Raw genomic sequence first — 22,902 nt, forward strand, 5'->3', positions numbered from 1 at the left:
CAAAAAAACTTCAAATCCAGACTCCAGCGAGAAACTGTTGAATTGGAATTCATTTGCAAATTGGATACAATTAACTTAGCCACTCCCAGTCTCTATTCAAGCCTAAGTCATTATGCAAAGTAACCTATTTCCCCTTGTTTTTTCCTCCCCCCTCCCCCCCAGACATTCTTGTTAAACCCTGGATTTGTGCTGGAAATGGCCCACCTTGATTATCATACACATTGTAAGGAGAGTGATCACTTTAGATAAGCTATTGCCAGCAGGAGAGTGGGGTGGGGGGAGGTATTTTTTCATGCTTTGTGTGTATAAAAGATCTACACTTTCCACTGAATGCATCCTATGAAGTGAGCTGTAGCTCACAAAAGCTTAGGCTCAAATAAATTGGTTAGTCTCTAAGGTGCCACAAGTCCTCCTTTTCTTTTTGCGAATACAGACTAACACGGCTGTTACTCTGAATCCTGTCATTCACCCATGGTTCCCTTGGAAAGCATTAAAGGATTGAATTAGTGGCAGATCCTCAGTTGGTGTAAACTGGCATTGCTCCAATGGAGTGACACTATTTACATCAGTGAAGCCAATGGAACACTGTCTATTTACATCAGGGGAAGGTTTGGCCCTGCTTGCCTAGTGGATGTCAGATGATGCCCTAACACACCTCTGGCCAAGTCTGCCGCCTTTGCAGCTCACAGCTTGCAACACAGAGGATTCGCCCCACCATTGAAACAAAGCTCAGACTGATACTTAATGGCAGAGTTGACAACGTAGGACCAACCGCTACAAGCCTGAGGGTCCTTTCTGTCCTGGGCACTGTAGCATCGGGAATTGGACTCTACCGTGATGAAAGCCATACACACATATAGATTGAATCCACAGTATGGCAGCCCCAGCCTGTCATTCTGCTATTTTCAGCTTAACTAATCATAGCGTCCACCACCAGACTCTTGTGGGGCTGGTACAATATTTCTGGTGAACCCTGCTAGAGGCTTCCAGCACCATAGGATAATGCTCACACCCAGCCAAAGAGAAAATGTAGGGGAAGAGGCACTGTCTATAGAAAGGGCTGGTTCCATGTACCGATTAACCACACCCCTTGAGGGTTTTCCTGTACAGGAAGCAGAGAAAGGTCAGATGCTCCATAATTAGTATATGGACCAAGATCCTCCTGTAGGGAGTTAATGTTTTCATTGTCTTCCTCAGGGCTGCATGCTCAGTCTTAGAAGAGTCATCCAAATTCTGGTTTCTCTCCTTGCCCCCAGCAGACATTGCACAATGCTGTATCAATACGCAGGGTGGAAGGGCTGAAGCTGCCTCAGCAGGCTCCATCAAAGGCTGTGTCATGTCTTCTAACGTAACACCTGCCAGAGGCATTGCTAACAGGACTGGCTCTGTGCAGACCCCTGGTACTCCAGAGCCACGGATTTCACACTTGAAGGCAGAATTGGTTCTAGCACCTCAGGCTTGTTGACTGACCCAAGAGATGGTGATTCAGGAGGTGGAGACAAGGCTTGACAGCCTGAGGGCAGTGACAGTCAGCCAGGCCTGAGCAGTTTTGGAGGGGAACAGGACAGCCGGGAACAACTCTCTGCTAGCAGAGCTCCACCGGGAGCCTAACTGCCCTAAAGTAGAGAATAGAGAGAGTGGGAGGCAAATGAATTGTACTGAGGTGCTCCACAGTGGTCTGAAAAGAACCTACTCGCTGACAGCAGAACATACACTCGCTAGGCACCTCGGCAAAGGTGGTACAATGCCCTCAGGTAGCGCCACCGACTCTGAGCTTGGGGGATTCTTTCCAGGCACTCTGACCCACCGGTGGGATCTGCATGTCATGACAGGACTCTTACACCCAAGACAAAAGAAATAGTAGCCTATCTTCCCTTGCATAAATATTAGCACACAGGACGATATAGGCGTATGATAGTCATATGGAACCCCAGTTTTACCCTCAGTAGTATTCCTTCCTTACTGGACTTTATCCAAATGGTGAATCAGGCATTATTGCATCAACTTGTGTGTTAGCAATAATTCAAACAGAGAGCATTGGGTCATGTGTTGTAAAGAACAGAGCTTCTAATACTCTTTTTATACCTTCAGAATCGCCCCATTTCCTTTCCACTCCCACAAAAGCCCCACATCACTGCAGCCTGTTATTATGGTAATGGAGGCTTGGCTAGAGGCCTAAAGGCAGGACACTTTTGTTCTATCTGAATCATTCTATTTCCCCTGGGGCTAAGAAAGTGGCCTCTGTAGTGGTCCCAACTCCAGAAGCTTCAGTCCCAAACTCAGATGCCTGCATGGAACAACTGTCACCAGACCCATCAGCTACTTAAAATATTTATATTTTAATAAAATGTCCATATTTATCGTATATAATGCTCTCAGACCTCATTATTGACTTTAGCATTTATAGACATACCTATGCTAACTTTGATCTAACTAGCTTAGACAACAATAGCAATGAAGCAGAGGTGACAACATGGGCTAGCTGCTCCAATACATCCACAGGGCCACACAGCCCACGCTGCTGCGGCTTCCCTGCTGCTGTTACTCGGAGTGCACAGATGAAAGGTAGCTTGGGTGTGTTTATACGTGCTGCGGTCACACCTCTGCTGTGTGGACGTTTACTGAAAAGTCCTCTCAAGGGCTCAGCGTGGAGGCAGTGTTAACACACAAATAAGAATTTACAACACACTTTTTCCAAACAAGTGGATTTAAAAAAACCCAGTCACTTATATTTCCAAAAAGGTAATTCAACTACTATTTTAAATGTGAACTTCACAATCCGAACACTCCACTTCATAAAAAAAATAGGTGATCATTTTTAATGATTTTTATATAAAAGAAAAATAATTTTATGATACAATTTGATATTCTACTTTGTACAAATTTTTGCTCACACACAGTATATTTGTTAAGTTTTTCTACATAAACAGTCCTAGTCGTATTTACAGATTTATGGAAGGCTTACATAGGACCTTGAAGATCAACAGAACTTCTCATGTTGAGAGTGTATAATTAAGACTAACTTCCAAGTGCCAATCAACACAGGTGGCTTAGTTCTAGCATAAACAAAGACTTGTACCTAATCTTTTAGCTTAACATTTTTGACCGATTACAAAGAAAGACCTTAACTCCAGTGTATCAGAGGTCTTGGTAGTTTTTTCATAGAGCCTTTCCAAGGAAAGCAACATGGCATCCTACTCAAAGGGATTATTTTGCTTATTCCACAAACACATTTGAAATGATATTTGTAATATTCCTTAAAGAACAAATATTCCGCTCAGAAAACTGAACTGTACTAAGATGTCATCCCAAAACTCTCATTAGTGATGAACCTATCTAGAAAAAATGAGTAAAGAATCAATCATTTAAAGCCAGCAAGTGCATGCTCTCACAGTATAAACCTTGTTCTACAATTTAGACTGATCAGTTCAATTACAGCCTAGTCCAGAGCTAACTGAAATACTGCACTGAACCAGTTTTAAGTCCCCAATGCTTCTTTAAAATTCCTATCAACAGTGACATACCAAGGTTGAAAATGGAGATTCATCCATTCATCTCTCTCCTATAAAGAGCATCTAAAATGTCACATTTTGTAGCTTTTGAGAAACATGTCTGAAAAGGTCAAGCCGCCACACAGTGCATGTTTGCTAACATACAGACCAATGTTTTCTAGTTTACACGCAATACAAAAATGGAACCGAAGAGGTACTTGTACATTATAAAACCTTGAAAGAATGGCCTACAATTTGCAGGAAGCTAGAATTCTCTGTGTTTCACATTAAGTTGAGCTCAACGTACTTTTAACAGAGGTCTGATCAGGCCTAATTTTTAAGCAGAACCCAAGCCCATGAGGGTTGATTTGTTTTCCAACCTGACCCCACTCCAGCTCTTGCCCCCGCACCTGAGTAGCCACTGCCGCCTCCTGCCTCTGGGGTCGGCACGGCTCTTCCTGCTTGGGGTTAGTGCAACAGCGGCGGCATGCCCTGCTCGTGCCATCCACTGACCCTGCTGCTGCGTGCACCTGTGGAGCAAGAGGTCCTGCCACTCCGCAGCAGGCTCACTCATTCTGGACCGCATCAAGGTGGTGGCGGCCAGCAAGAGGGGGTACGTAGCCAACACTGCACCCATGAGCAGGAGTGGCGGAGAGCAGACCTGACCCTGGAACAGTCTAGTTGTTTTCCCACCCAACCCGGACCTGACATTTGTAGTTGGGTCCTGATCAGGTTGCAGGGCACTAATTTGTGCCACATTTGAATATGCTTTTCAAATTCATGAACATGCAAGGCTGGACCCTTACACACAGTACGCTGGAGAGGTCAGCAGGAAAACACAGCAGCAGTTAACTAAAATCATTGGAATTATGCATGTACAAAAATCATACATGAACATGCATTTGGGAGGAAATTGGTACTTCAATGAAACCTTTCCAAATGAATGTATGCAATAAAAATGGAATTAACACCTGTACATATAAAATACTTTAGATCCCTTCCATGGTGATGCTTGTACTAAATTTTATAGGCCCCCTAATAAAATTCCTTGAGAGCTATGGAAATATGACATCACCCTTGTGACGATATAAGGAGCCATATAATAAACAACGTGGTTTTTTTTCAGGACTTGTAAATCATGGAAGGTATTGCAGACTATTCTGATCTGTAGGGATTTCAGAACTTTCTGCAAAAAAGGTACTTAATACCATTTTTCATGACATCAGGGTAGCCCACTATTGCCCAAAAGTAACCAAAATGGGTACACAGTAGGAAAAAAGGGGCAAGTTTGAACAGCAGATAGTTATAAAAACGGGTCAGGGAGGGCAAGTGGGTTATAAATAGCACATAACTGTATCATAGCAGCCTATGTCTAAAGACACTTAAAAGAGATACTTTAAAAGCTCTAGAAGATATCTGAATTCATGTAATTTGACGTGGATAATACCAATCTCACAAGTAAATTGAATGTAACGTGTATAAACTAATATGAAATATTTAGGTCATTGTTCTTGGGCGCTTTATTTGTACACAGTTTCTCTTCATTCTTTTCCCTTTTCTGTCTTTATTTGGTAAGAATATAAGTTCATCCTTCTTTTCACCTTCTCATAGATAAGTTAATGTTAAGAACCATCTTCTGGATTTTTTCTTCCTTCTTTAAAATATTAGCCTTTACAGCACAAATCTTGTCTTGCTGGTCTTTAATCAACTGTTCCAACTCAGCCAGCTCTGCTTTTAAGGGCTCCACAGCGCTGTCTGTGATGCTGAAAGACACAAGAAGCACACTACATTTTAGGGGATTACTACATCGTTTTGCATCATTTATGCCTCTGAGACAGTACATGAAACACTTGGAATTTGCAAAGAATTGTTAAATCAAACCCACCCTACCTGAAACAGACAGAATTAGTGAGACAGCTGAAGGGGAAATGAACACAGACAGAGAAGTAGATTGTCCAAGAGCTACCCTGATGTTTTACCACACAATTCATGGGCTAATGGTGGTTTCACAGCTAAAACTGCTCTCCTGCTAAACTTTGTTTACTTTATGGTTATTTCATCCTCCCAGCCCACCCTACCCTGTTTGTCTATTTCATCACCTCTTGCATCCTGTCTGACATGTAGACAGAGAACTCTCTGGGGTTGGGATTGTGGTGCCTAGAGCAAGGGGGCTCCTATCCTCAGCTGGGGTTCCTAGGCACTACACAATACAAATAATGCATAATGATCACCCCCCACACAACGAACTTCTCAGGGGGAGAAGCCGGCTTGCACAGACAAGGAGGTGGGGAGGTTGAAGCTATGCCAGAGGCTAAGACACAGTTCAGTGACAGGAAAGGAAAGTTCTCCCACTTGAGAGTCTTTCCACTGGCAGCTAACCTTGGAAAGGAAAGAACTCAGGCAGTTGGGGACCACATGGCCTCTTTGTAACCTCAGCCCTGAATGTTCAGTGCTACAAGAGGTCACTTGCACAGCTCCAGACCCATTTCCGAGAAGGCTTCTGAAGTTCAGTGGCACCAGATCACACATACCATAAATAGGAATATGCTGCCATGAGGCTCAAAGAATTGTAAACTATTAGTTGCAAACCCAGGCAGTGATTGCACATTGCAAAGGGACTTCTCTATTAATAAACTAACTCATGAGTAAGGGTGGGTTTTGTTTGTTTATATGAATTGAGATGTTTTATTTTAAAACAAATATGCACCCTTCCTAAATGCTTGACTTAAGATCCTACAGTTAGGGCAGTGCTGGACTGAAGTGCCCTGTAGCAGTTCAGAATTACACACGCACTCCCTAGAGTCGTCATTTAGAAGTCCATATTTCATAACCTTTTAATTCTCCTTCCCTTCCACAAATCACAAAAAATTATCAATGAAAATTGAACTTGGATTTCCCCAATGGGACCCATCAATTATCTTCCACAGAAGTAAAGAAAACAACACTGTGCATCCAAGTTATACTACATATGGGAAACATTGTCTTCTTCATGTCGGATACGGAGTAATTTTTTCCTGAAAGATGTGAACTGCCATAAAGTTGATGATGATCTTATTAGGATTTCACAATGAATCTGGCAAAGAATGTATTGTTGCAGAGTTTTCGATTTTTTATTTCTTCTTTATGTGAAAACTGAATGGCTATTACAAGGAGACGTTAGTCTCTCCATTGTTAAAGTAGAAGCCAGCAGGGTGGATTGATTTAAACATAAGCAATTTAAGTCACAAATTTTAATTATGATTTAAATCAGCAAGCAGAAAACTTTGATTAAAATCTTCAGTTTTAATTGTGTTTTACATTTGTGCTTTTTATTTATTTTCCTAAAGAAAAAAGCATTCTCATTAGCTTATAACCATTAAAACATGATGATTTACAACTAAATATAACCTATACACTAAATTTGGTGCTTCTTTTTGTTAACCAGGAATCCTCCAGTATATGCATACTATATTATATTTAAGCAATTTTACAGCTTAATTTACATTTATTCAAATTCCTAATTTCTACATTTTTATTACACTAGGAAATGGGTAATGATGCATTTCTTATTTACTAGAAGAGTAATGTTTTACTTGTGATTTCTGTCAAGCTGTATTAGAATGGAAATTCAAATTCAATTTAAAATGCACAAAAACAGCATTATATATATATATATGAATAAAGCTATTTTAAATGTGCTGAATACATAAGAAAAAAGTTTATCAAAAAGTTTATCACATCATGTTTTGTATTTAAAACCAATGGGTTTTAAACAAAGAAAGTATTATCTGTAGTTAGCAAAGTGAACTGATTGTTTCTAGTCACCATATGAACCAGTCATTGAATGGAGCTAGCTGAATAAAGGGAAAATAAGAAAATTTTCTCCCTTCACCTGCAGAAGAGGCTACCACTGTCAAAAGCTGGTTTAGCATTTATACATACTCCAGTTCCAGATGCTTAGCCAGTAACTCAAATCACTAAAACTGGTGGAACTTTCTTTAAAACATGCACTATTTAGTATTTTTTTAAAATTTAATTTAAATGATTTTAATAGATGACAATAAAGTTTAGGCCTTAACATAAGTAGACATTTTCTAATTTAATTTTGAACAGGTTTATGTTTTAAGTAGGGCTGTCAAGCAATTTAAAAAATCACACGATTAAGCGTGCTGTTAAATAATAGAATACCATTTATTTAAATATTTTTGGATGTTTTCTACATTTTCAAATATATTGATTTCAATTACAACACAGAATACAAAGAGTACAGTACTCACTTTATTTTTGATTATAAATATTTGCACTGTAAAAAACAAAATAAATAGTATATTTCAATTCACCTAATATAAGTACTGCAGTGCAATCTCTATCATGAAAGTTGAACTTATAAACAGGGCTTTGGAGCGGAGCCTGGAGCTGGAGCACGGAGCAGCAGGTTTTTGCCTGGAGCTGGAGAGGAGCCAGAGCACAGCTCCAAAGCCCCGCTTACAAATGTAGAATTATGTACAAAAAAACCTGCATTCAAAAATAAAACAAACAATGTAAAACTTTACAGCCTACAAGTCCACTCAGTCCTACTTCAGCCAATCGCTCAGACAAATAAGTTTGGTTACATTTGCAGCAGATAATGCTGTCCACTTCTTGTTTACAACATCACCTGAAAGTGAGAACAGGCGTTCGCATGGCACCGTTGTAACCAGCGTCGCAAGATATTTATATGCCTGATGCACTAAAGATTCATATGTCCCTTCATCCTTCAACCACCATTCCAGAGGACATGCGTCCATGCTGATGACGGGTTCTGCTCGATAACAATCCAAAGCAGTGTGGACTGACCCATGTTCATTTTCATCATCTGAGTCGGATGCCACCAGCAGAAAGTTGATTTTCTTTTTTGGTGGTTCGGGTTCTGTAGTTTCCACATCGAAATGTTGCTCTTTTAAGACATCTGAAAGCAAGCTCCACACCTCATCCCTCTCGGATATTGGAAGGCACTTCAGATTCTTAAACCTTGGGTCAAGTGCCATAGCTAATTTTAGAAAGCTCACATTGGTGCCTTCTTTGCGTTTTGTCAAATCTGTAGCGACAGTGTTCATAAATCAAACAACACGTGGTGGGTCATCATCCGAGGCTGCTATAACATATATGGCAGAATGCAGGTAAAACAGAGCAGGAGGCATACAACTCTCCCCCAAGGAATTCAGTCACAAATTTAATTAACTCGCTAGTTTTTTAACAATCATCGTTAGCATGGAAGCATGTCCTCCGGAATGGTGACTGAAGCATGAAGGGGCACATGAATATCTGGCATGTAAATACCTTGCAATGCCGGCTAGAAAAGTGCAATGTGAAAGTTTGTTCTCACTTTCAGGTGACGTTGTAAATAAGAAGCAGGCAGCAGTTATCGTCCGTAAACGTAAACAAACTTGTTTCTCCTAGCGACTGGCTGAACAAGAAGTAGGACTGAGTGGACTTGCAGGCTCTAAAGTTCTACATTGTTTTGTTTTTGAGGGCAGTTATGTTTAAAAAAAAAATCTACATTTGTAAGTTACACTTTCACAATAGAGATTGCACTACAGTACTTGTATGAGGTGAATTGAATAATACTATTTATTTTATCATTTTTACAGTGCAAATATTTGTAATAAAAACTAATATGAGTATGTAAACTTTGTATTCTGTGTTGTAATAGAAATCATTATATTTGAAAATGTAGAAAAAATCCAAAAATATTTAATAAATTTCAATTGGTAATCTGTTAACAGTGTGATTAATCGCGATTAAATTTTTTTAATCACAGTTAATTTTTTTGAGTTAATCGCATGCGTTAACTGTGATTAATAGACAGCCCTAGTTTTAACAATATAAACCTGTATTTAATTTAAATTTAAAATTTACTTTTTTTAAAATCATTGATTTTTATTGAAAACAAGCTTTTCATCATAATGCCCAGTTTGGACACAAATCCACTGAAACAAAATCAATCCACCCAAAATGTAAAAGGCATAATCTTGTCCAGAATATAATTTGTCTGGAAAGTTAAGAGGCATATAAGAGGCCAGCGAGGCATGTACAGTGTACAGCTGTCCTGTGAGAGCACAATGAAGGTGGATGAGAGGCCTGGCGTGAGCAATATTCTTCCACTAGCTAAGCACAGACTTGGGGAGCCCTGAGCCCCGAGTTCCATTGCTAGCTCTGCCTAACACTGTATGTAAATTGGAGAGAGTCACTTAACCTCTGGGCCTCAGTTTCTCGATCCATAAAATACCATTTCCCTACTCTTTATGGGAGTGTTGTGTGATGTTGAAAAGTGTGCTGAGATTCTGGGATAGTAGGTGCTATGTAAATGCAAGATACTAACATCATTATACTTCACATACAAACCAAAGCCCTAACTTATTCCCATCTCAACCATTAAACGCCTATGCCAGATGTTAGAAATGTATAGTTTTAACCTTCTACTACATAGTGTGATGGGGCTTCTTGCACTCCAGAACGTCCTAAAAATCAAGCCTTCCACTTAGGCTACATATATAGTGCCATGTAGCCTAAAATACATGTCCTGAAGGCAGCAGCTGTAGATAAAACAGTGCAAGCACAAGGGTTTAAAATGTCCCCAGCTATCCAGGTTTATGGCGATACCAGGAAGATACATATCTGTTACTTGACTTAAACCATATCAAGGACAAGCAGTAATGGGCTTCATCTGTGGCAAGGGAGATTTAGATTAGATATTCGAGAAAAACTCTCTATCTAAAAGGGGAGTTAAGCTCTGGAATAGGCTTCCAAAGGAGGTGGAATCCCCATCACTGGAGATTTTTAAGAACAGGTTGGACAAACACCTGTCAGGGATGGTCTAGGTTTACTTGGTCCTGATCAGTGCACTACCTGACCTCCAGAGGTCCCTTCTAGCCCCACATTTCTATTATTCTAACACAGGAATACACTTCGTAGTGACTCACTGAAGGCAGACCATTTCAGCTTCCTTAATCCTGCATTTTCATAATTTGCTTTAGCTAATTGTAAGCATAACTTTACTCTCCTGCTTTTCCAACATTTTTTTTAAACTACACTGTTAAGGTTGTTTTTTCTATTCAATTATTCTGCTGTATTTAAAAGTTGCACTCCATTTAAACCTTTTCCCCCCACTGTAAGTATTTATTAAGTGCAAAAGAAAATCCAGTTTTAATGTAGCGTAGAGGTTTCAAGCTCAAGCAGATGAGTGAGGATTAGTGTGTTAGGGTTTTATACTTGAAACTGTTCTGCAGACTTAACTATTGTGGACACTACTACGAAGCACTCATTAAAATAACTGCTTTATAGACTTCTTAACCCAAAATAACATCTAATTTACACCACATAACATTTGTTTGCATTAAATGGATATTCATGTAGGCTCTTGGAAAGGGTTTGGAAAATGGTCAGTATTTCAGAGGTACCACTATCTGCCATGTAACTCATTTAACATCATTTATTCACATAACAGAAGAGCTGAAAAGACTTTAAAATCTGCGTTAAACCAGAACCTTGACAGAATACGTGAAACTTTTACTATTTTTTTTAAAACAAAAGGTAATTAAAATTGTAGACACAGCCATTTGTAATTCAGCCTGTCCAAGGTGGCAAACCAGCCTTGCCCTGAGGACACTTCTTTAGGTCTTCTTACCTCTGCTCCTTCTGGAGAGCCTCTGCATGCTGTTTGTTCTCATGCTGCCACATTTGCAGTTCATTCTTCATGGAGTCCATGTCCTCCTGAATGTAGTCCATGATTTTCCCAAGAGGAAGTGCACTCCGACACAGCGTCTGAATAGATCCACGAAACTTCTCTATTTCTTTTGATACTAGGTCCTTCTCCTTTCTCCTTGCTGCTTCTGACAAAAGCGGCTTCTCCTAATTTAATTGATTAAAAAAATAAAACAGGAAAAAACATGAAGTCAAGAAAGGCCCTGAACATATTTAAGAGATGAACTAAAGAATTTTAAAAACAGGAAGTTGTGCATTGTAGAGGGGATGTTTGAGATCGACTGCAATGAAGCTATAAAGCCAAAGCAGTATTCTAGAAGAGGTCAGCAGTATCACCACTTCATTGAAAAGTGCTGGTCACAGAACCATGTAGTAACAGTATTAGCCACATTAAAACAGAATGATTTCCAGATCATTCAAGAAAAAAAGGGCAAGTTAAATTACAAGTGCAAATTCACTTTTGGCAATGCATAGCTTACGTGACATCACACAAAGATGAAAATCAAAGGATAAAGGGAGGCCTCGTTTAATCTGAATCTTCAATCTATTTATAAAGAGGCAACATCACTACTGCCCAAACTGAACTACTGAAGACACCAACTCCCCAGGATTCTCACTCCTGGCAGACCTCCCCTAATTCATAAAGATTTGTTTTGTAACCCTTGAGGGCAATGGTAACAGGGCGAGTACAAACCAGGCACACCACTGCAGAGTGTAATTGTTACCCAAACATTCCAATCTGTTCCTTCAACTGCATGGGTGGCCATTTGCCCAGAAAGAAAAGCCCATTCAAAAGGATCAGTGGAATATCAAAAGTGTTTGAGAGAAAAATCTATAAAAAAGGCTAGTGTCAAATTCTGACAGGAGGCGAGTGAGATTCCTACAAGATGGTATCTTCAGGATCCATGTGGCTAGTCTTCTCTTTAGCTACTACCCTCTCAACACCAGCTTTTCATGGGTAGGATGTTAGACAGTGTAAGTGGCATTCTTGGGAAGGATATACTTGACTGCTTAAGACAAAGAAGCTGTGTGAGAAGTCTGCCACATCTCCTTAACCAGTGGGTCCAAAATAGGTGCATGGCCATGGCATCCTTTACTGGACAAGAGTTGGTGGCTCAGGAACCTATCAACTGTATCCTTGTAGGTTCCTGGTCCAGCTTCAACAGAAAATCAGCTGACTTGGACAGGTTCTGTAAGAACTGAGGAAAGGTAGGTTCCCCTCCATGGAATCACTAAATGACTGTTCTGTTGGAAACGTATGTGGCATCAGAAGAATTCTTCAGCTCATCCTGGTCCAACTAATAGTCCTCCTCCACCTGATTGCTCACTCTGTCCTCATTACAGCAGCTACAATTATACATTATGCTATACCTCAACTCCAGGAATGCAGGTGCAACTTACTCCTACAAAGTGGAGGCTGCCCTCCTGAAAAGGATAATTCCAAATCACTGCAGTGTGTGTTATGATAAACATCCTGCTCAAGACGGACACAGGACTTGAACAACTAATAGGCTGTAGTAAGTCTGAGGTGCAGAACACGAGAGGAAATTAGAACAGCACCTGCTTGTAGTATTGTCTTTCTGCCACTAGTTGTAGCTCATCTTATTATGATCAAATTTTTAACTCTTAAAAATACTGATAGTTGCCAGCCAAAAAAATTGGAGAAGACACTTTCCAAAGCATTATGAAAAACTATCAAAGAAGTGAACTATAAAACCATAGCAGGAGAAGGCTGAACATTTACTGTAAGAAAGTATTTTACTATTCTAAAGAGGTTTACAAGAGGGGGTACAGGGCTCCAGGAAGATCTCTAGAACATGAGATCTGATCATTAACTGTGTTGGTGGGAAGCATGACCGCTGAGTATCATGTCTACTGAACACCATCATGAGACTCCATCAGGTACAACAACATGGTTAGTCAGCGTGGCTCAGCTAGACTGGCACTGGTAAGTCAGTGTGCCCAGTGTGTCACTAACACAACATGCTGATTTTCGGATAAGATTGTCACAGGCACAGATGGAAGTTTAGGTGTCCAAATAAGACTGACTTTTGATAGAGCTGGGCAACTCACTGCCATTTGTGTCTTTAAAATTTTCCCTCTTGGTGGTCCAAGTACAGTAACTGGGGAAGACAAGATTTTAAAAAAAATTAAAAGGACAGTGGATGGGATTTTCAAAGCATCCCAAGGGACTTAGGCACTCAGATCTGACTTTCAATGGAAGTTGGTTGCCAAAGTCCCTTAGGCATCTTGGAAACTCCGAGCCCACAGCATTTAACTTGGAGTGACAGACTAGTATTTGCTAAAAGTGACTAAATCACAATGGCCAATCTGACCTTAGCTGACACATCATTAACATTCTGTAACAAACCTATTCCAGTGAGCTTTCCTTCAAATGCACCATTTGCTGCAACAGAATTTCCATCTCCACCTCACCCCCGAAGTCCCTCCTTTCTGGATTCATTTTTCTTTCTATTAAAAAAAAGCCAGCAGCCAGAGAGTTTGGTTTCCAAAACTGAGTTTTCCTTTAGTGCAAAGTTTGTGCATGTTGAAGTTGATGTAAATTCCTTTCAGCTATTTAATGGATGCAGGAAAACTAGAAGGTCTTTATTTAACATCCTAGCTCCAGGATTGATCGGTTACTAAAAGCAGTTCCTACAGGCTATATAAATCCAGAGGTGGCAGCCAGGGTGTGCCTCACTGGGCCACAATCTACTATACTGTCCCCTATTGCCCCCCTACCTGATTGGACTTTCTTCCTACACAAGCTGTGGATTGTTTGCTCAGCTGCAATCTACAGGCAGCAGGGAATTCTGCCAACCACATTTCAACAGCCTTTGGCTTACTGATGAACTCAGATATATATTTTAGAAAAATACTTCTAAGATTTTAAGGCAGATTTACTTACTCCTGATGCTTGTATTTTACCACACACACTGTGTATGAAAACTATGGGACTTCAGAGTTTTCAGGGACTTTAGAACTTCAGATTTGTTTAATTAGGAATCAGGTGAGGCAATGAACACTGGTGAACTTTGTGACCTTGGCTTCGAAAGTCAGTTCTTGAGTGTTGTGGGCTTATGGTTTGACGGTTAAAAGAAATACTCAATTTAATTCTTCTGTTACTTGCCCATTACTTCTTTCTTCAAAGCAGGTGTTTCATTATACTGCACCACTGTATCGATTAAAGAGGACAGTATTCAGGTATTTTGCTCTCGTTTGTAATACAAACTTCAAAGCATGTCTTTCTTGACCAGTTTTGTCCTTTGTGATCTGGTAAGCATTGACACTCCCAAAATACCAAAGCTTCTTAGAGGGAGTGTTCCACAGAGAGCTGTGATGCTTCACCTCCTTGGCAATCTCTTGGGGAAATAACCAAATTAATGCTGATTATGTCAGTAATAATTCCCATTTGTTCTGCAATCCATACCACACTCCATACATTTATCATGACACACCATCTCTCTCCTGAGATCCATAAAACTTCCCCCTGGATCTCAAGACACACTTTGACCTGGAGGGCCACAACCTTTTTCACGTTGCCATCCACCACGCCATATCCACTGGAGGTATCATGGCAAACTTCATGGACACACACTCAGATTTTTCTATTAAATTTTTCCATTCTACTTTGAGTCTTGTACTGAACCTATCACCACAGTATCTCAGCACCTTATGCTCGCCCACATTTTATTTTTTAATTCCTTCACAGTGGAGGGCATAATCTCACCCAAAGTAACACCCTAATTGACCAAGGCATCAAAACTGGTGTTTTGAGGTTGAGGGCTAAGATGCTGAGGATTCAGCGGCTGATGGTTTATGCCTTCGAATCCTAGGCCTCTTTCGCTGTGGCTCATAGTAACGCTGTGGTACTGCGGTGGTCAGGATCCGTGGGATGGCTAAGAACTGAATTTTCTTTTCTGTCCTGGTGTGTAAATCCCTAGCAAGCACAGTGTGGCTCTGGAGTCCTTTAGAGTATAGAGTGATGCATCAGTCTTGTATGCCCTCAAAAAGGAGGTCCCTCAACCGCTGTCTGTACCTCCTTTAGCAGCCCTGAGAAATATAACCATGAGGTCCGTCGCATCACCACCGCCATCGATACCAAGCGCGCTGCTGTACCCGCGGCATCTAGCGTGGTCTGAAGTGCCATTCTCACTACTAACTGACCCTCGTGTAGGATTGCTTGAAACAGTTCTCATTATGCTTCCGGTAAGTGGGCAATAAAGGCATTACGTTTAGCATAGTTCATGTGGTCATACTTCACCATTAAGGCTTGGTAGTTGGCAATCCTGAATTGCAAGGTTGCTGAGGAGTATGCCTTCCTACCAAATAAATCAAGTCTATTCCAGTCTCTCTCATAATGGATTTAGTATGATATTGTCAGCCCCGGGAATCCACAGCATCCACAACTATAGAAGTAGGTGAAGGAAGACAGACAGACAGGGATTCTGCATCCTTGGAGGGCACAGAGTACTTTTTAACTGGCCCTTTTACACGTTGGTGTACTGGAGGCTGGCGTCTGTCAAATGATCTTAGCAGGATCTAGAAGCATCTCATTGACTGGGAGGACGATTCTTGAGGAGGAGGAGATGTGCAGTATATAAATCTAGTAACTTGTGCTGAGTATCTTTCACCTCTTCGGCGGGAATTTGTAGTGTCTCCCATCCTTTTTGTGAGACCCTGAAGCAGTTTAAATTCATTCGCCATGGATGGTGATAGGGGCATCACTGCCTCGTCTGGGGAGGCGGAGGAGGAGATATTCCCGTGTGGTGTAACCTCCTCTTCTAGGCTGGCCTCTTGCTCTTCAAAAGTTTCCTCTTGCTGTTCTGGGGCTCTGGATACAGAGGCTGAAGGAGACCATCTTATGGATTCTTGGTAAGAGACGCTAGATGCCGGAGAAGTATGATGTCTGTAGGCTGCTCACAGGTCCCCGTACAGCCACTGGGGCTGGGGAAAGGGCACGAGTGGTGGTACCCACGAGTGGCCATACCAAGAGGGTTGAGGCTCAGACCGAGTGTAACTGGGAGGGTCCTGGCTGATGTAGAGATGGGCCATGGTGTCGGGGTAGTAGTGAGAGGATATCATCCTGGTCACTGAGTCCTCACTGGATAGCAGTGGAGCCAATAAGGAGACTGGAGGCAAACGCCCCGGTACCAGTGGTGATTCTGGGGATCGAGATGTAGAGTGGGAACTCTGGAATCTCAGCCATCATGAGGTCTCTAGAAAAACTAAACGACTGCAGTACCACTGTGATCAGTGCATTCAGGGCTTGTTGGTGCTGAGTCGCTGGTACAGAGGAAATTGGAAGAGATCTTGTGAGAAATGATAGGTTTGACAAGGGTTGTTTGGAAGTAGTTGGTACCGTAGGTTTCCGCGTTGGTACCGCCTTCACAGAGACGGTATGGTCTTTGCTCTTGCCTTTAGCAGGCAGTGCTGCTGCTTCAGAGCCTGCACCCTTCAAGTCCTTAGGCTTATAGGTGGTGTCTGCACCGGAGGACCCATGTGTCCTACGGGTACCGTGTTTTGGGGCCGTCGGTGCCTAAGTGACCCATTGTGCTGGGGATCTCCTCTAGCCAGTCAGGAGCTCAGTCTGAGGGCTTGCAGCCCTCTTTTTGGAGAGAGCGAGAAGAGCCTGAAGATTTCCTGCTCAGCTCTCCCTCCTTAGAAGTTGAAGGCTCTGGGGACTATCTTTGCCGTGGAGGGGATTTGGGACTGGGGTCAGATGACTGTTTCAGAGCACCTTCCATCAGGACTAGTTTCTACTTTAACTCCTGGTTCTTTGGGGATCTAGCATTCAATTGTTGGCACAAGGTACACTTCTGCGGAATAGGAGTCTCTCCGAGGCACAGGACGCAGCAAGAGTGTCCGTCCATAAGTAGTATTGCATTCCTGCATGAGAGGCACTGTTTAAAACTGGGGGATCCAGGTATGCTCCTTACTGTGGTGATCCCCAGACAGTGGGGGGGGAAAAGTGGGGGGGGGACAGGGAGAAGGATTTTTTTTTTTTAAACATGGGGAAAAAAACTAAAGAAAACTCTATAAAGCTAAGAAAAAACAAATGGAAACTCTAGTAGGAGCTAAGAAAGTGAACTCAAACTCTGAGGTAAAGAGAAAAGCAGACTGCTATTCGCTCTGTCTCAGGCCAGGGGCAGCAGAGAAAGAACTGAGGGTGGGTCACCCGTGCAGGGCTAGTTACCTTCAAAGAAGAGCACAAGGGAGGGAGAGTGCATGTGCGGGCCAAATGGACACTGCTATCTAAAATCTCTGATCAGAGGTGCAGGGACGCAGATAAATGTATAGTAGAGCTACTATTTCTACAGGGTAAATGAGTAAAACTTTGCAAGAATGCCCAGTGAGAAAGGCAGTTAATAAAAATGAAGAGTTCCTGATCTCACGGCTATGTTTATGGGTTAAAATTTGCTTGGATCATTTCTCTTTAAATCCCTAAGAATTGTGGCAGATGGTGCATTACAACAAGCAATGTGGGTGGTAAAATCCTACATGTCACCTTTGCTCATTTTGCACAAATATATAACAGGATATATTCCATTTTAAGAAAAATGCCAGAATCATTTAAGTTGGTCATATACTTCAAACAACCCACTCTCAATAAAATCCAAGAATCAATAAACTGTCCCCATATAAAAGGACTATTTCACTCAATAGGCCCAGTGTGCCTCCTTTTCTTCATGTTTTTTTAGGACACCAAGATAAATGTTTATTTTGGATGCCTGGGGAAAAGGTCTACCTTTCCCCTTACCTTGTTCAGAACAGACTGCAATGTGGAACGGCACGCAGGGATTTGCCAAATTAAAAAGTAGGAACATTCTCTTTTTGTAATCAATGAGGGAAAATCTACCATTGATGCAGGGGGTGCGGGTGGGAGAGGGGAGGGATGGGAACCCAAAATAAACCACCAACCCACAGGATTTACTTTCATTTCATTCCGCCTTTCTTAAGCGACTAACACAAGGTTATGGTGTGCATAGCTCTGCAGATGGTTTATCATAGAACACCCAGTTCTAATGCTCAATTTTTTCGGTAAATTTGAAGTGCTTGACATCCTAAAAAAGTTAGGAAAGAGGTGATGTAATTATTCACCATTTGGAAAGGGTATTTCTAGAGTCAATATTTTAATGAATTATTTGATAATAGTTTATTTTATGTTTATTACCACGTACAGTGCTTGTTGTTTGAAAATGAACGGAAGTGAAATATGGATTAAATTACAAAACATGCACACTATAAATGGTTAACAGTTTCTACATCCCCTTTTACCGAAGTAGTACATCCTGCTATCAAAGTAGAACAAAACAGCCACACTTTTATTGAGCTACACCGTTTCCCCCTTTTTTCTATAGCACAGGAAAGGGCAGAACACTCATTTTGGACAAGTTTTTTCTTTTTTTAAATCCATTTGACTCCAAAACCACAGTTTGGATTTTTTATTATACAAAATATTGTGTGATCATAAATAGCATAGTCTATTTAAAATGCAGAAACTATCTACTAGGGATGCCCAAGAGAAACCTTTTCACAGAAACCATTGGAAAACAGGTTTCAGAGGAACAGCCGTGTTAGTCTGTATTCGCAAAAAGAAAAGGAGTACTTGTGGCACCTTAGAGACTAACCAATTTATTTGAGCATGAGCTTTCGTGAGCTACAGCTCACTTCATCAGATGAAGTGAGCTGTAGCTCACGAAAGCTCATGCTCAAATAAATTGGTTAGTCTCTAAGGTGCCACAAGTACTCCTTTTCTCATTGGAAAACAGTAAAACAAATAATTTCTCAATTAACAGGATGCTTTTTCTGCTTACACCAGGTATGAAGTTCAAAGTAGGAGGCCAAGAAACAAGGACACAATGTTATTTGCCCTGCAAATTCTGAAAGTGAGTGAGTGTTCCCAGCTTCTGAACTGGAACCCACAAAGAAAAAAAAAACAACAGATTTCATGAAGAGTAGGGATATTATTTTTTATTTAGAACACACAATTTAAAGTTCATATTTATATGGAGGAATAGAAATGCTGAAACAAACACAGGAAGAGCCACCTAGCCCAGGTCAGCTTCTGGTGGTCATCTTACTCAACATCAATGAACGTTCTGGAGAAGCATCAAAACTAAATACTTAGCAAGGGTTTGTTTAAGCAAAGTCCTAGGAGGTTTTGAAACCCAAACACATCCAAAAACAAATCTAATGATTAATTTTTATACATACAGGAAGTTAAGTGGAAAATATTAACTCAGCACTGATTTATAGAGGGCAGTAGTTCTATACAGACATTGGTTCTTTCTGAATGACATCTTTAAGATCCAGCAGTTGCTTTCTGTCCATTCTGCTAAAGCTCGTTTACGTTCTCATCTTCAACCTTGCCTACTACAATCTCTCCTTTCTTTGCCTTCGCAGATGCTTCGCCCCGCCGCCTCTGCATTTATATCCATTCAAAATGATACCAAAAATAAAAAAAATCATCTTCCTGCCTTGTCATTTACTGCGTGACCCCACTCTTGCATCCCTTCACTGGCAATTTCCATGCCTCACCCATCGCAACAAACACAAATAACTTGTCTTCATATTTAAGGCCCTTCATGGCTTAGCTCTCCCTCATCTCTCAGACTATTAAGCTGTTGAATCCCCATCTCTCTGTCAATGGTACCAGCCTTCATCAGCCATTAGTTTAAGGACATGTCTACGTTGCAATGTAAGCCCAGGGTCAACCATGAGTTAGCAGACCAGGATTGTTAACCTAGGGTTTGAGAGTCTACACTCATTTGTAACCCCAGATTAGGAATTGTTGAACCCAGGATCCCAACCTAGGGCTCCAGTGTCTACACTACATTATGTAGGGCCAAGTCCAACCACCCGTATGCCAGAATTACTAGTGCCCTCCCACATGTGGGTGCTTTAGCTCTTTGTTGGTATACAGTGTAGGAAATCTTGACTGTCCACTAAACTTGACTCTCCAGTGAGCAAAGAAAGTCAGCCTGTGGGATACTTTTGGTGGACTCCCAGAGCCCAAGTCTGGTGGGGCTGCGTCAACACTGCAAAGCAATAGGGCTTGAACCCTGTGTTCCAGCTTGATTCAGGCTTGGACCCTGCACCCCCATGGGGTCCTGGGACTGAGCCACGAGAAAGTACAATTTGTGTGCAGATGGAAGGGGGTAGACTTGAGCCTGAGTTCAAATCCTGGGCTTACATTTCAGTGTAGACATACCCTAATTTTTCCTTTAGACAACTTCATGCTTTCTTTCAGGTCATGCATGGGAAGGGCTCCTCACATAACTCCACAAAGACACATTACTGTCCTCTTTCAAATTCCTCCTTGAAACTTGCTTCTGCCATGACACCTACAAAACACTTAATTAGGCAGCGAATGTGTTGTGACCCCTGGTAATTACAATAAGCATAACTGTCTCACTGTGACTTTGTGCATACATTCTGCCCCCCCGCCAGTCTGTTTGCTGTATCCACCTGTTGTCTCATCTTATATTTACATTGTAAACTCTTCAGTGCAGGGATCATCTCTTTTTTTGGGTGCGTGGTGTACACATACAGTGTCTTGCATAACAGGCCCCGATTTCTAATTGGGGACTCCAGGCACTACAGGAACTCAAATAATAAATATTCACAAAATCCTGTTCATTACATTGCAACCATCTTTTGGTGACTTCAGGGTATTCCTGAGAGCTGTAGTCACAGTGATCTGAACCTGGGACTAGGATAAAAGACCAGATGGATTTGAGCATTCCATTAGCCTGTGCTAATTTTCCCTCAGTGACGTTAAATGAAAGGTTCATCAGCCATATCCAGGCTCTACTGCAGGAGCCCTGAAATAGTATGGTTGTTTACTTGCAGAAACATATTCGTTATGCTAGTATCAAAAGTTTCTCACTGTATTTTATTGCAGCTTTAAATAATCACTACATCACGACAAAGCACTGATAATACAACTGGCCTTCGGTATGCCTCTAGGGTAGCTGCATTCTCATAGTTAAATCCCACTGTAAACATTTCCTTGTGACACAAACTAGTAGGATACAGAGAAGCTTGGGCTCCCAAAGAACAGACTGTCACAACACTTGATCTGAGGATAGTTTAAACAAACAGAGCTAATTTAACTGTCATAAATTACTACTACTGAGGTAACATCTTTTATTGAACCAACTTCTGCTGGTGAAAAAGAAACTTTTGAGCTACACAGAACGCTTCTTCAGCTATAAAAAATATTACCTCACCTGTGTCTCTAATATCCTGGGACTGACAAGACTACACCACTGCATACATAAATGACTAATTGCATTTATGGGGGATCCATCATATCATATGGCTGATAGACTAGTGCAGAGTCTATGCTGTTCTGAGGAACTTTACCAAAAATAATATCAACAATCAGCATGATTTGTTTGGTCTTAAAGTGATAAGATTTTTTGTTTTTAAACCATTTGTGATAAAAGGAAACTTTATCCAGGTTATGGAACTATTTACTAAATTTGTTTCAAGCAAAAACCTTGCAGAATTGCTTCTTTTTCAGAGCCAGTGAACTTTTTTGGTAGTACAAAGATGGGAGCTTTTATTAAGTGATCCCACGTAGCAAAAACTCTATTTCATAACCTGTCTACTTTTGCCATGCATCAAATAAATGAAGTGGAATACAAAACATAACATCTGTTTCTTTCTCTGACTGTTTAATATAGGGGTCAGGTTCTAACCAAATATATTTAGGAAGTCTTTTCAAGAATTTGTTAGGCTGAATGCAGCTAATCAAGACAGCAAAAACCTTGTGTATTTCCAAGGTGACCTCTTTGTTTGACCTGAAAAATTTGTATATTATTTTAAGTACTTTCACTACATAGCTTTTGCATTTGTAGATTTAACCTTCTTTTTCTAACACCAGTGTTTCAAGAAAGCATAGGTATGTTTGTGAGGGTGGGCACGGAAAGTATTTCAGATGAAGCTATGAATAAATAAATGCTACATTGCAATCAGCAGTTAAAAGTTACGGTGTGTAATATCCTCTAGTCAAAACATAACACTGCTGAATTCTAAGCATTAATTTACCATCTTTACCCACTTTATAGATTGGATTTTTAAAATCAAACAGTATCTAATAATAAATTAATGCACATAAACAGTACTCAGAATACAGACAGACAATTTTTCTGATCTTTGCTAAGTAACAGCTTTAGGCTTTAAAGTCTAAAGAATTGAAGATGGAAAGAAGAAACATTCTTCTGCCAACAGGATTAGTTTAGCAACATCAGGGAAGATACGTACTCTTACTTTTAGGGGAAAAAAACCCACCTTCTTACTGCCAACTGCAACTAAGATTTTGCAGTCACCAAGTTAACGAGGCAGTTCAGCTATAGCTTGAGAGAGATGAGACCTCCTCCATTAGCTCCAACGCTACCACAGTGTGTCAGATATCCAGATGTATCACCCTCAACATATGGACTTTGCAATTCCCCTGACAGTGCCTGAGTGAAGATATTTTTAATACTATTTCTTTTTGCACCACACATTCAGTTTCTTAATTCCTCAAATTAAGGCAAATGCTTTCCTGAAATCCAATACCCTCCAATTATCACAGCTACCAAGCTCCTTTAATTTCCCCCTCAAACAGTTCTTCTCTATTGTTGGAAAAATAACAGCTTCTCTCCGGATCATAAAGATGCCTCTGATGTAATCTGAA

At 40.9% G+C, this 22,902-nt stretch overlaps 1 protein-coding gene across 9 annotated transcripts in view; it reads right to left on the reverse strand.

Annotated features, from left to right (window-relative positions):
* Positions 1 to 5,045: 5,045 nt before the first annotated feature.
* TRAF3IP1 (TRAF3 interacting protein 1) overlaps positions 5,046 to 22,902 on the reverse strand; it is an 88,088-nt gene continuing 70,231 nt past the window's right edge. For 7 of the 9 annotated variants that reach the window (XM_073306845.2, XM_073306849.2, XM_073306848.2 and 4 more), the window contains 2 exons: positions 11,137 to 11,360; positions 5,046 to 5,254 (listed from right to left, as the gene is read on the reverse strand). In XM_073306845.2, the coding sequence (XP_073162946.2) occupies positions 5,089 to 5,254; positions 11,137 to 11,360 (390 nt within the window). In that variant the 3' untranslated portion in view covers positions 5,046 to 5,088. The remainder of the gene's footprint in view (positions 5,255 to 11,136; positions 11,361 to 22,902) is intronic. The other 2 variants (XR_012154393.1, XM_073306851.2) reach the window with 2 other exon arrangements.

The sequence above is a fragment of the Lepidochelys kempii genome, chromosome 11, assembly GCF_965140285.1.
Source record: "Lepidochelys kempii isolate rLepKem1 chromosome 11, rLepKem1.hap1, whole genome shotgun sequence".
NCBI classification, from domain to species: Eukaryota; Metazoa; Chordata; order Testudines; family Cheloniidae; genus Lepidochelys; species Lepidochelys kempii.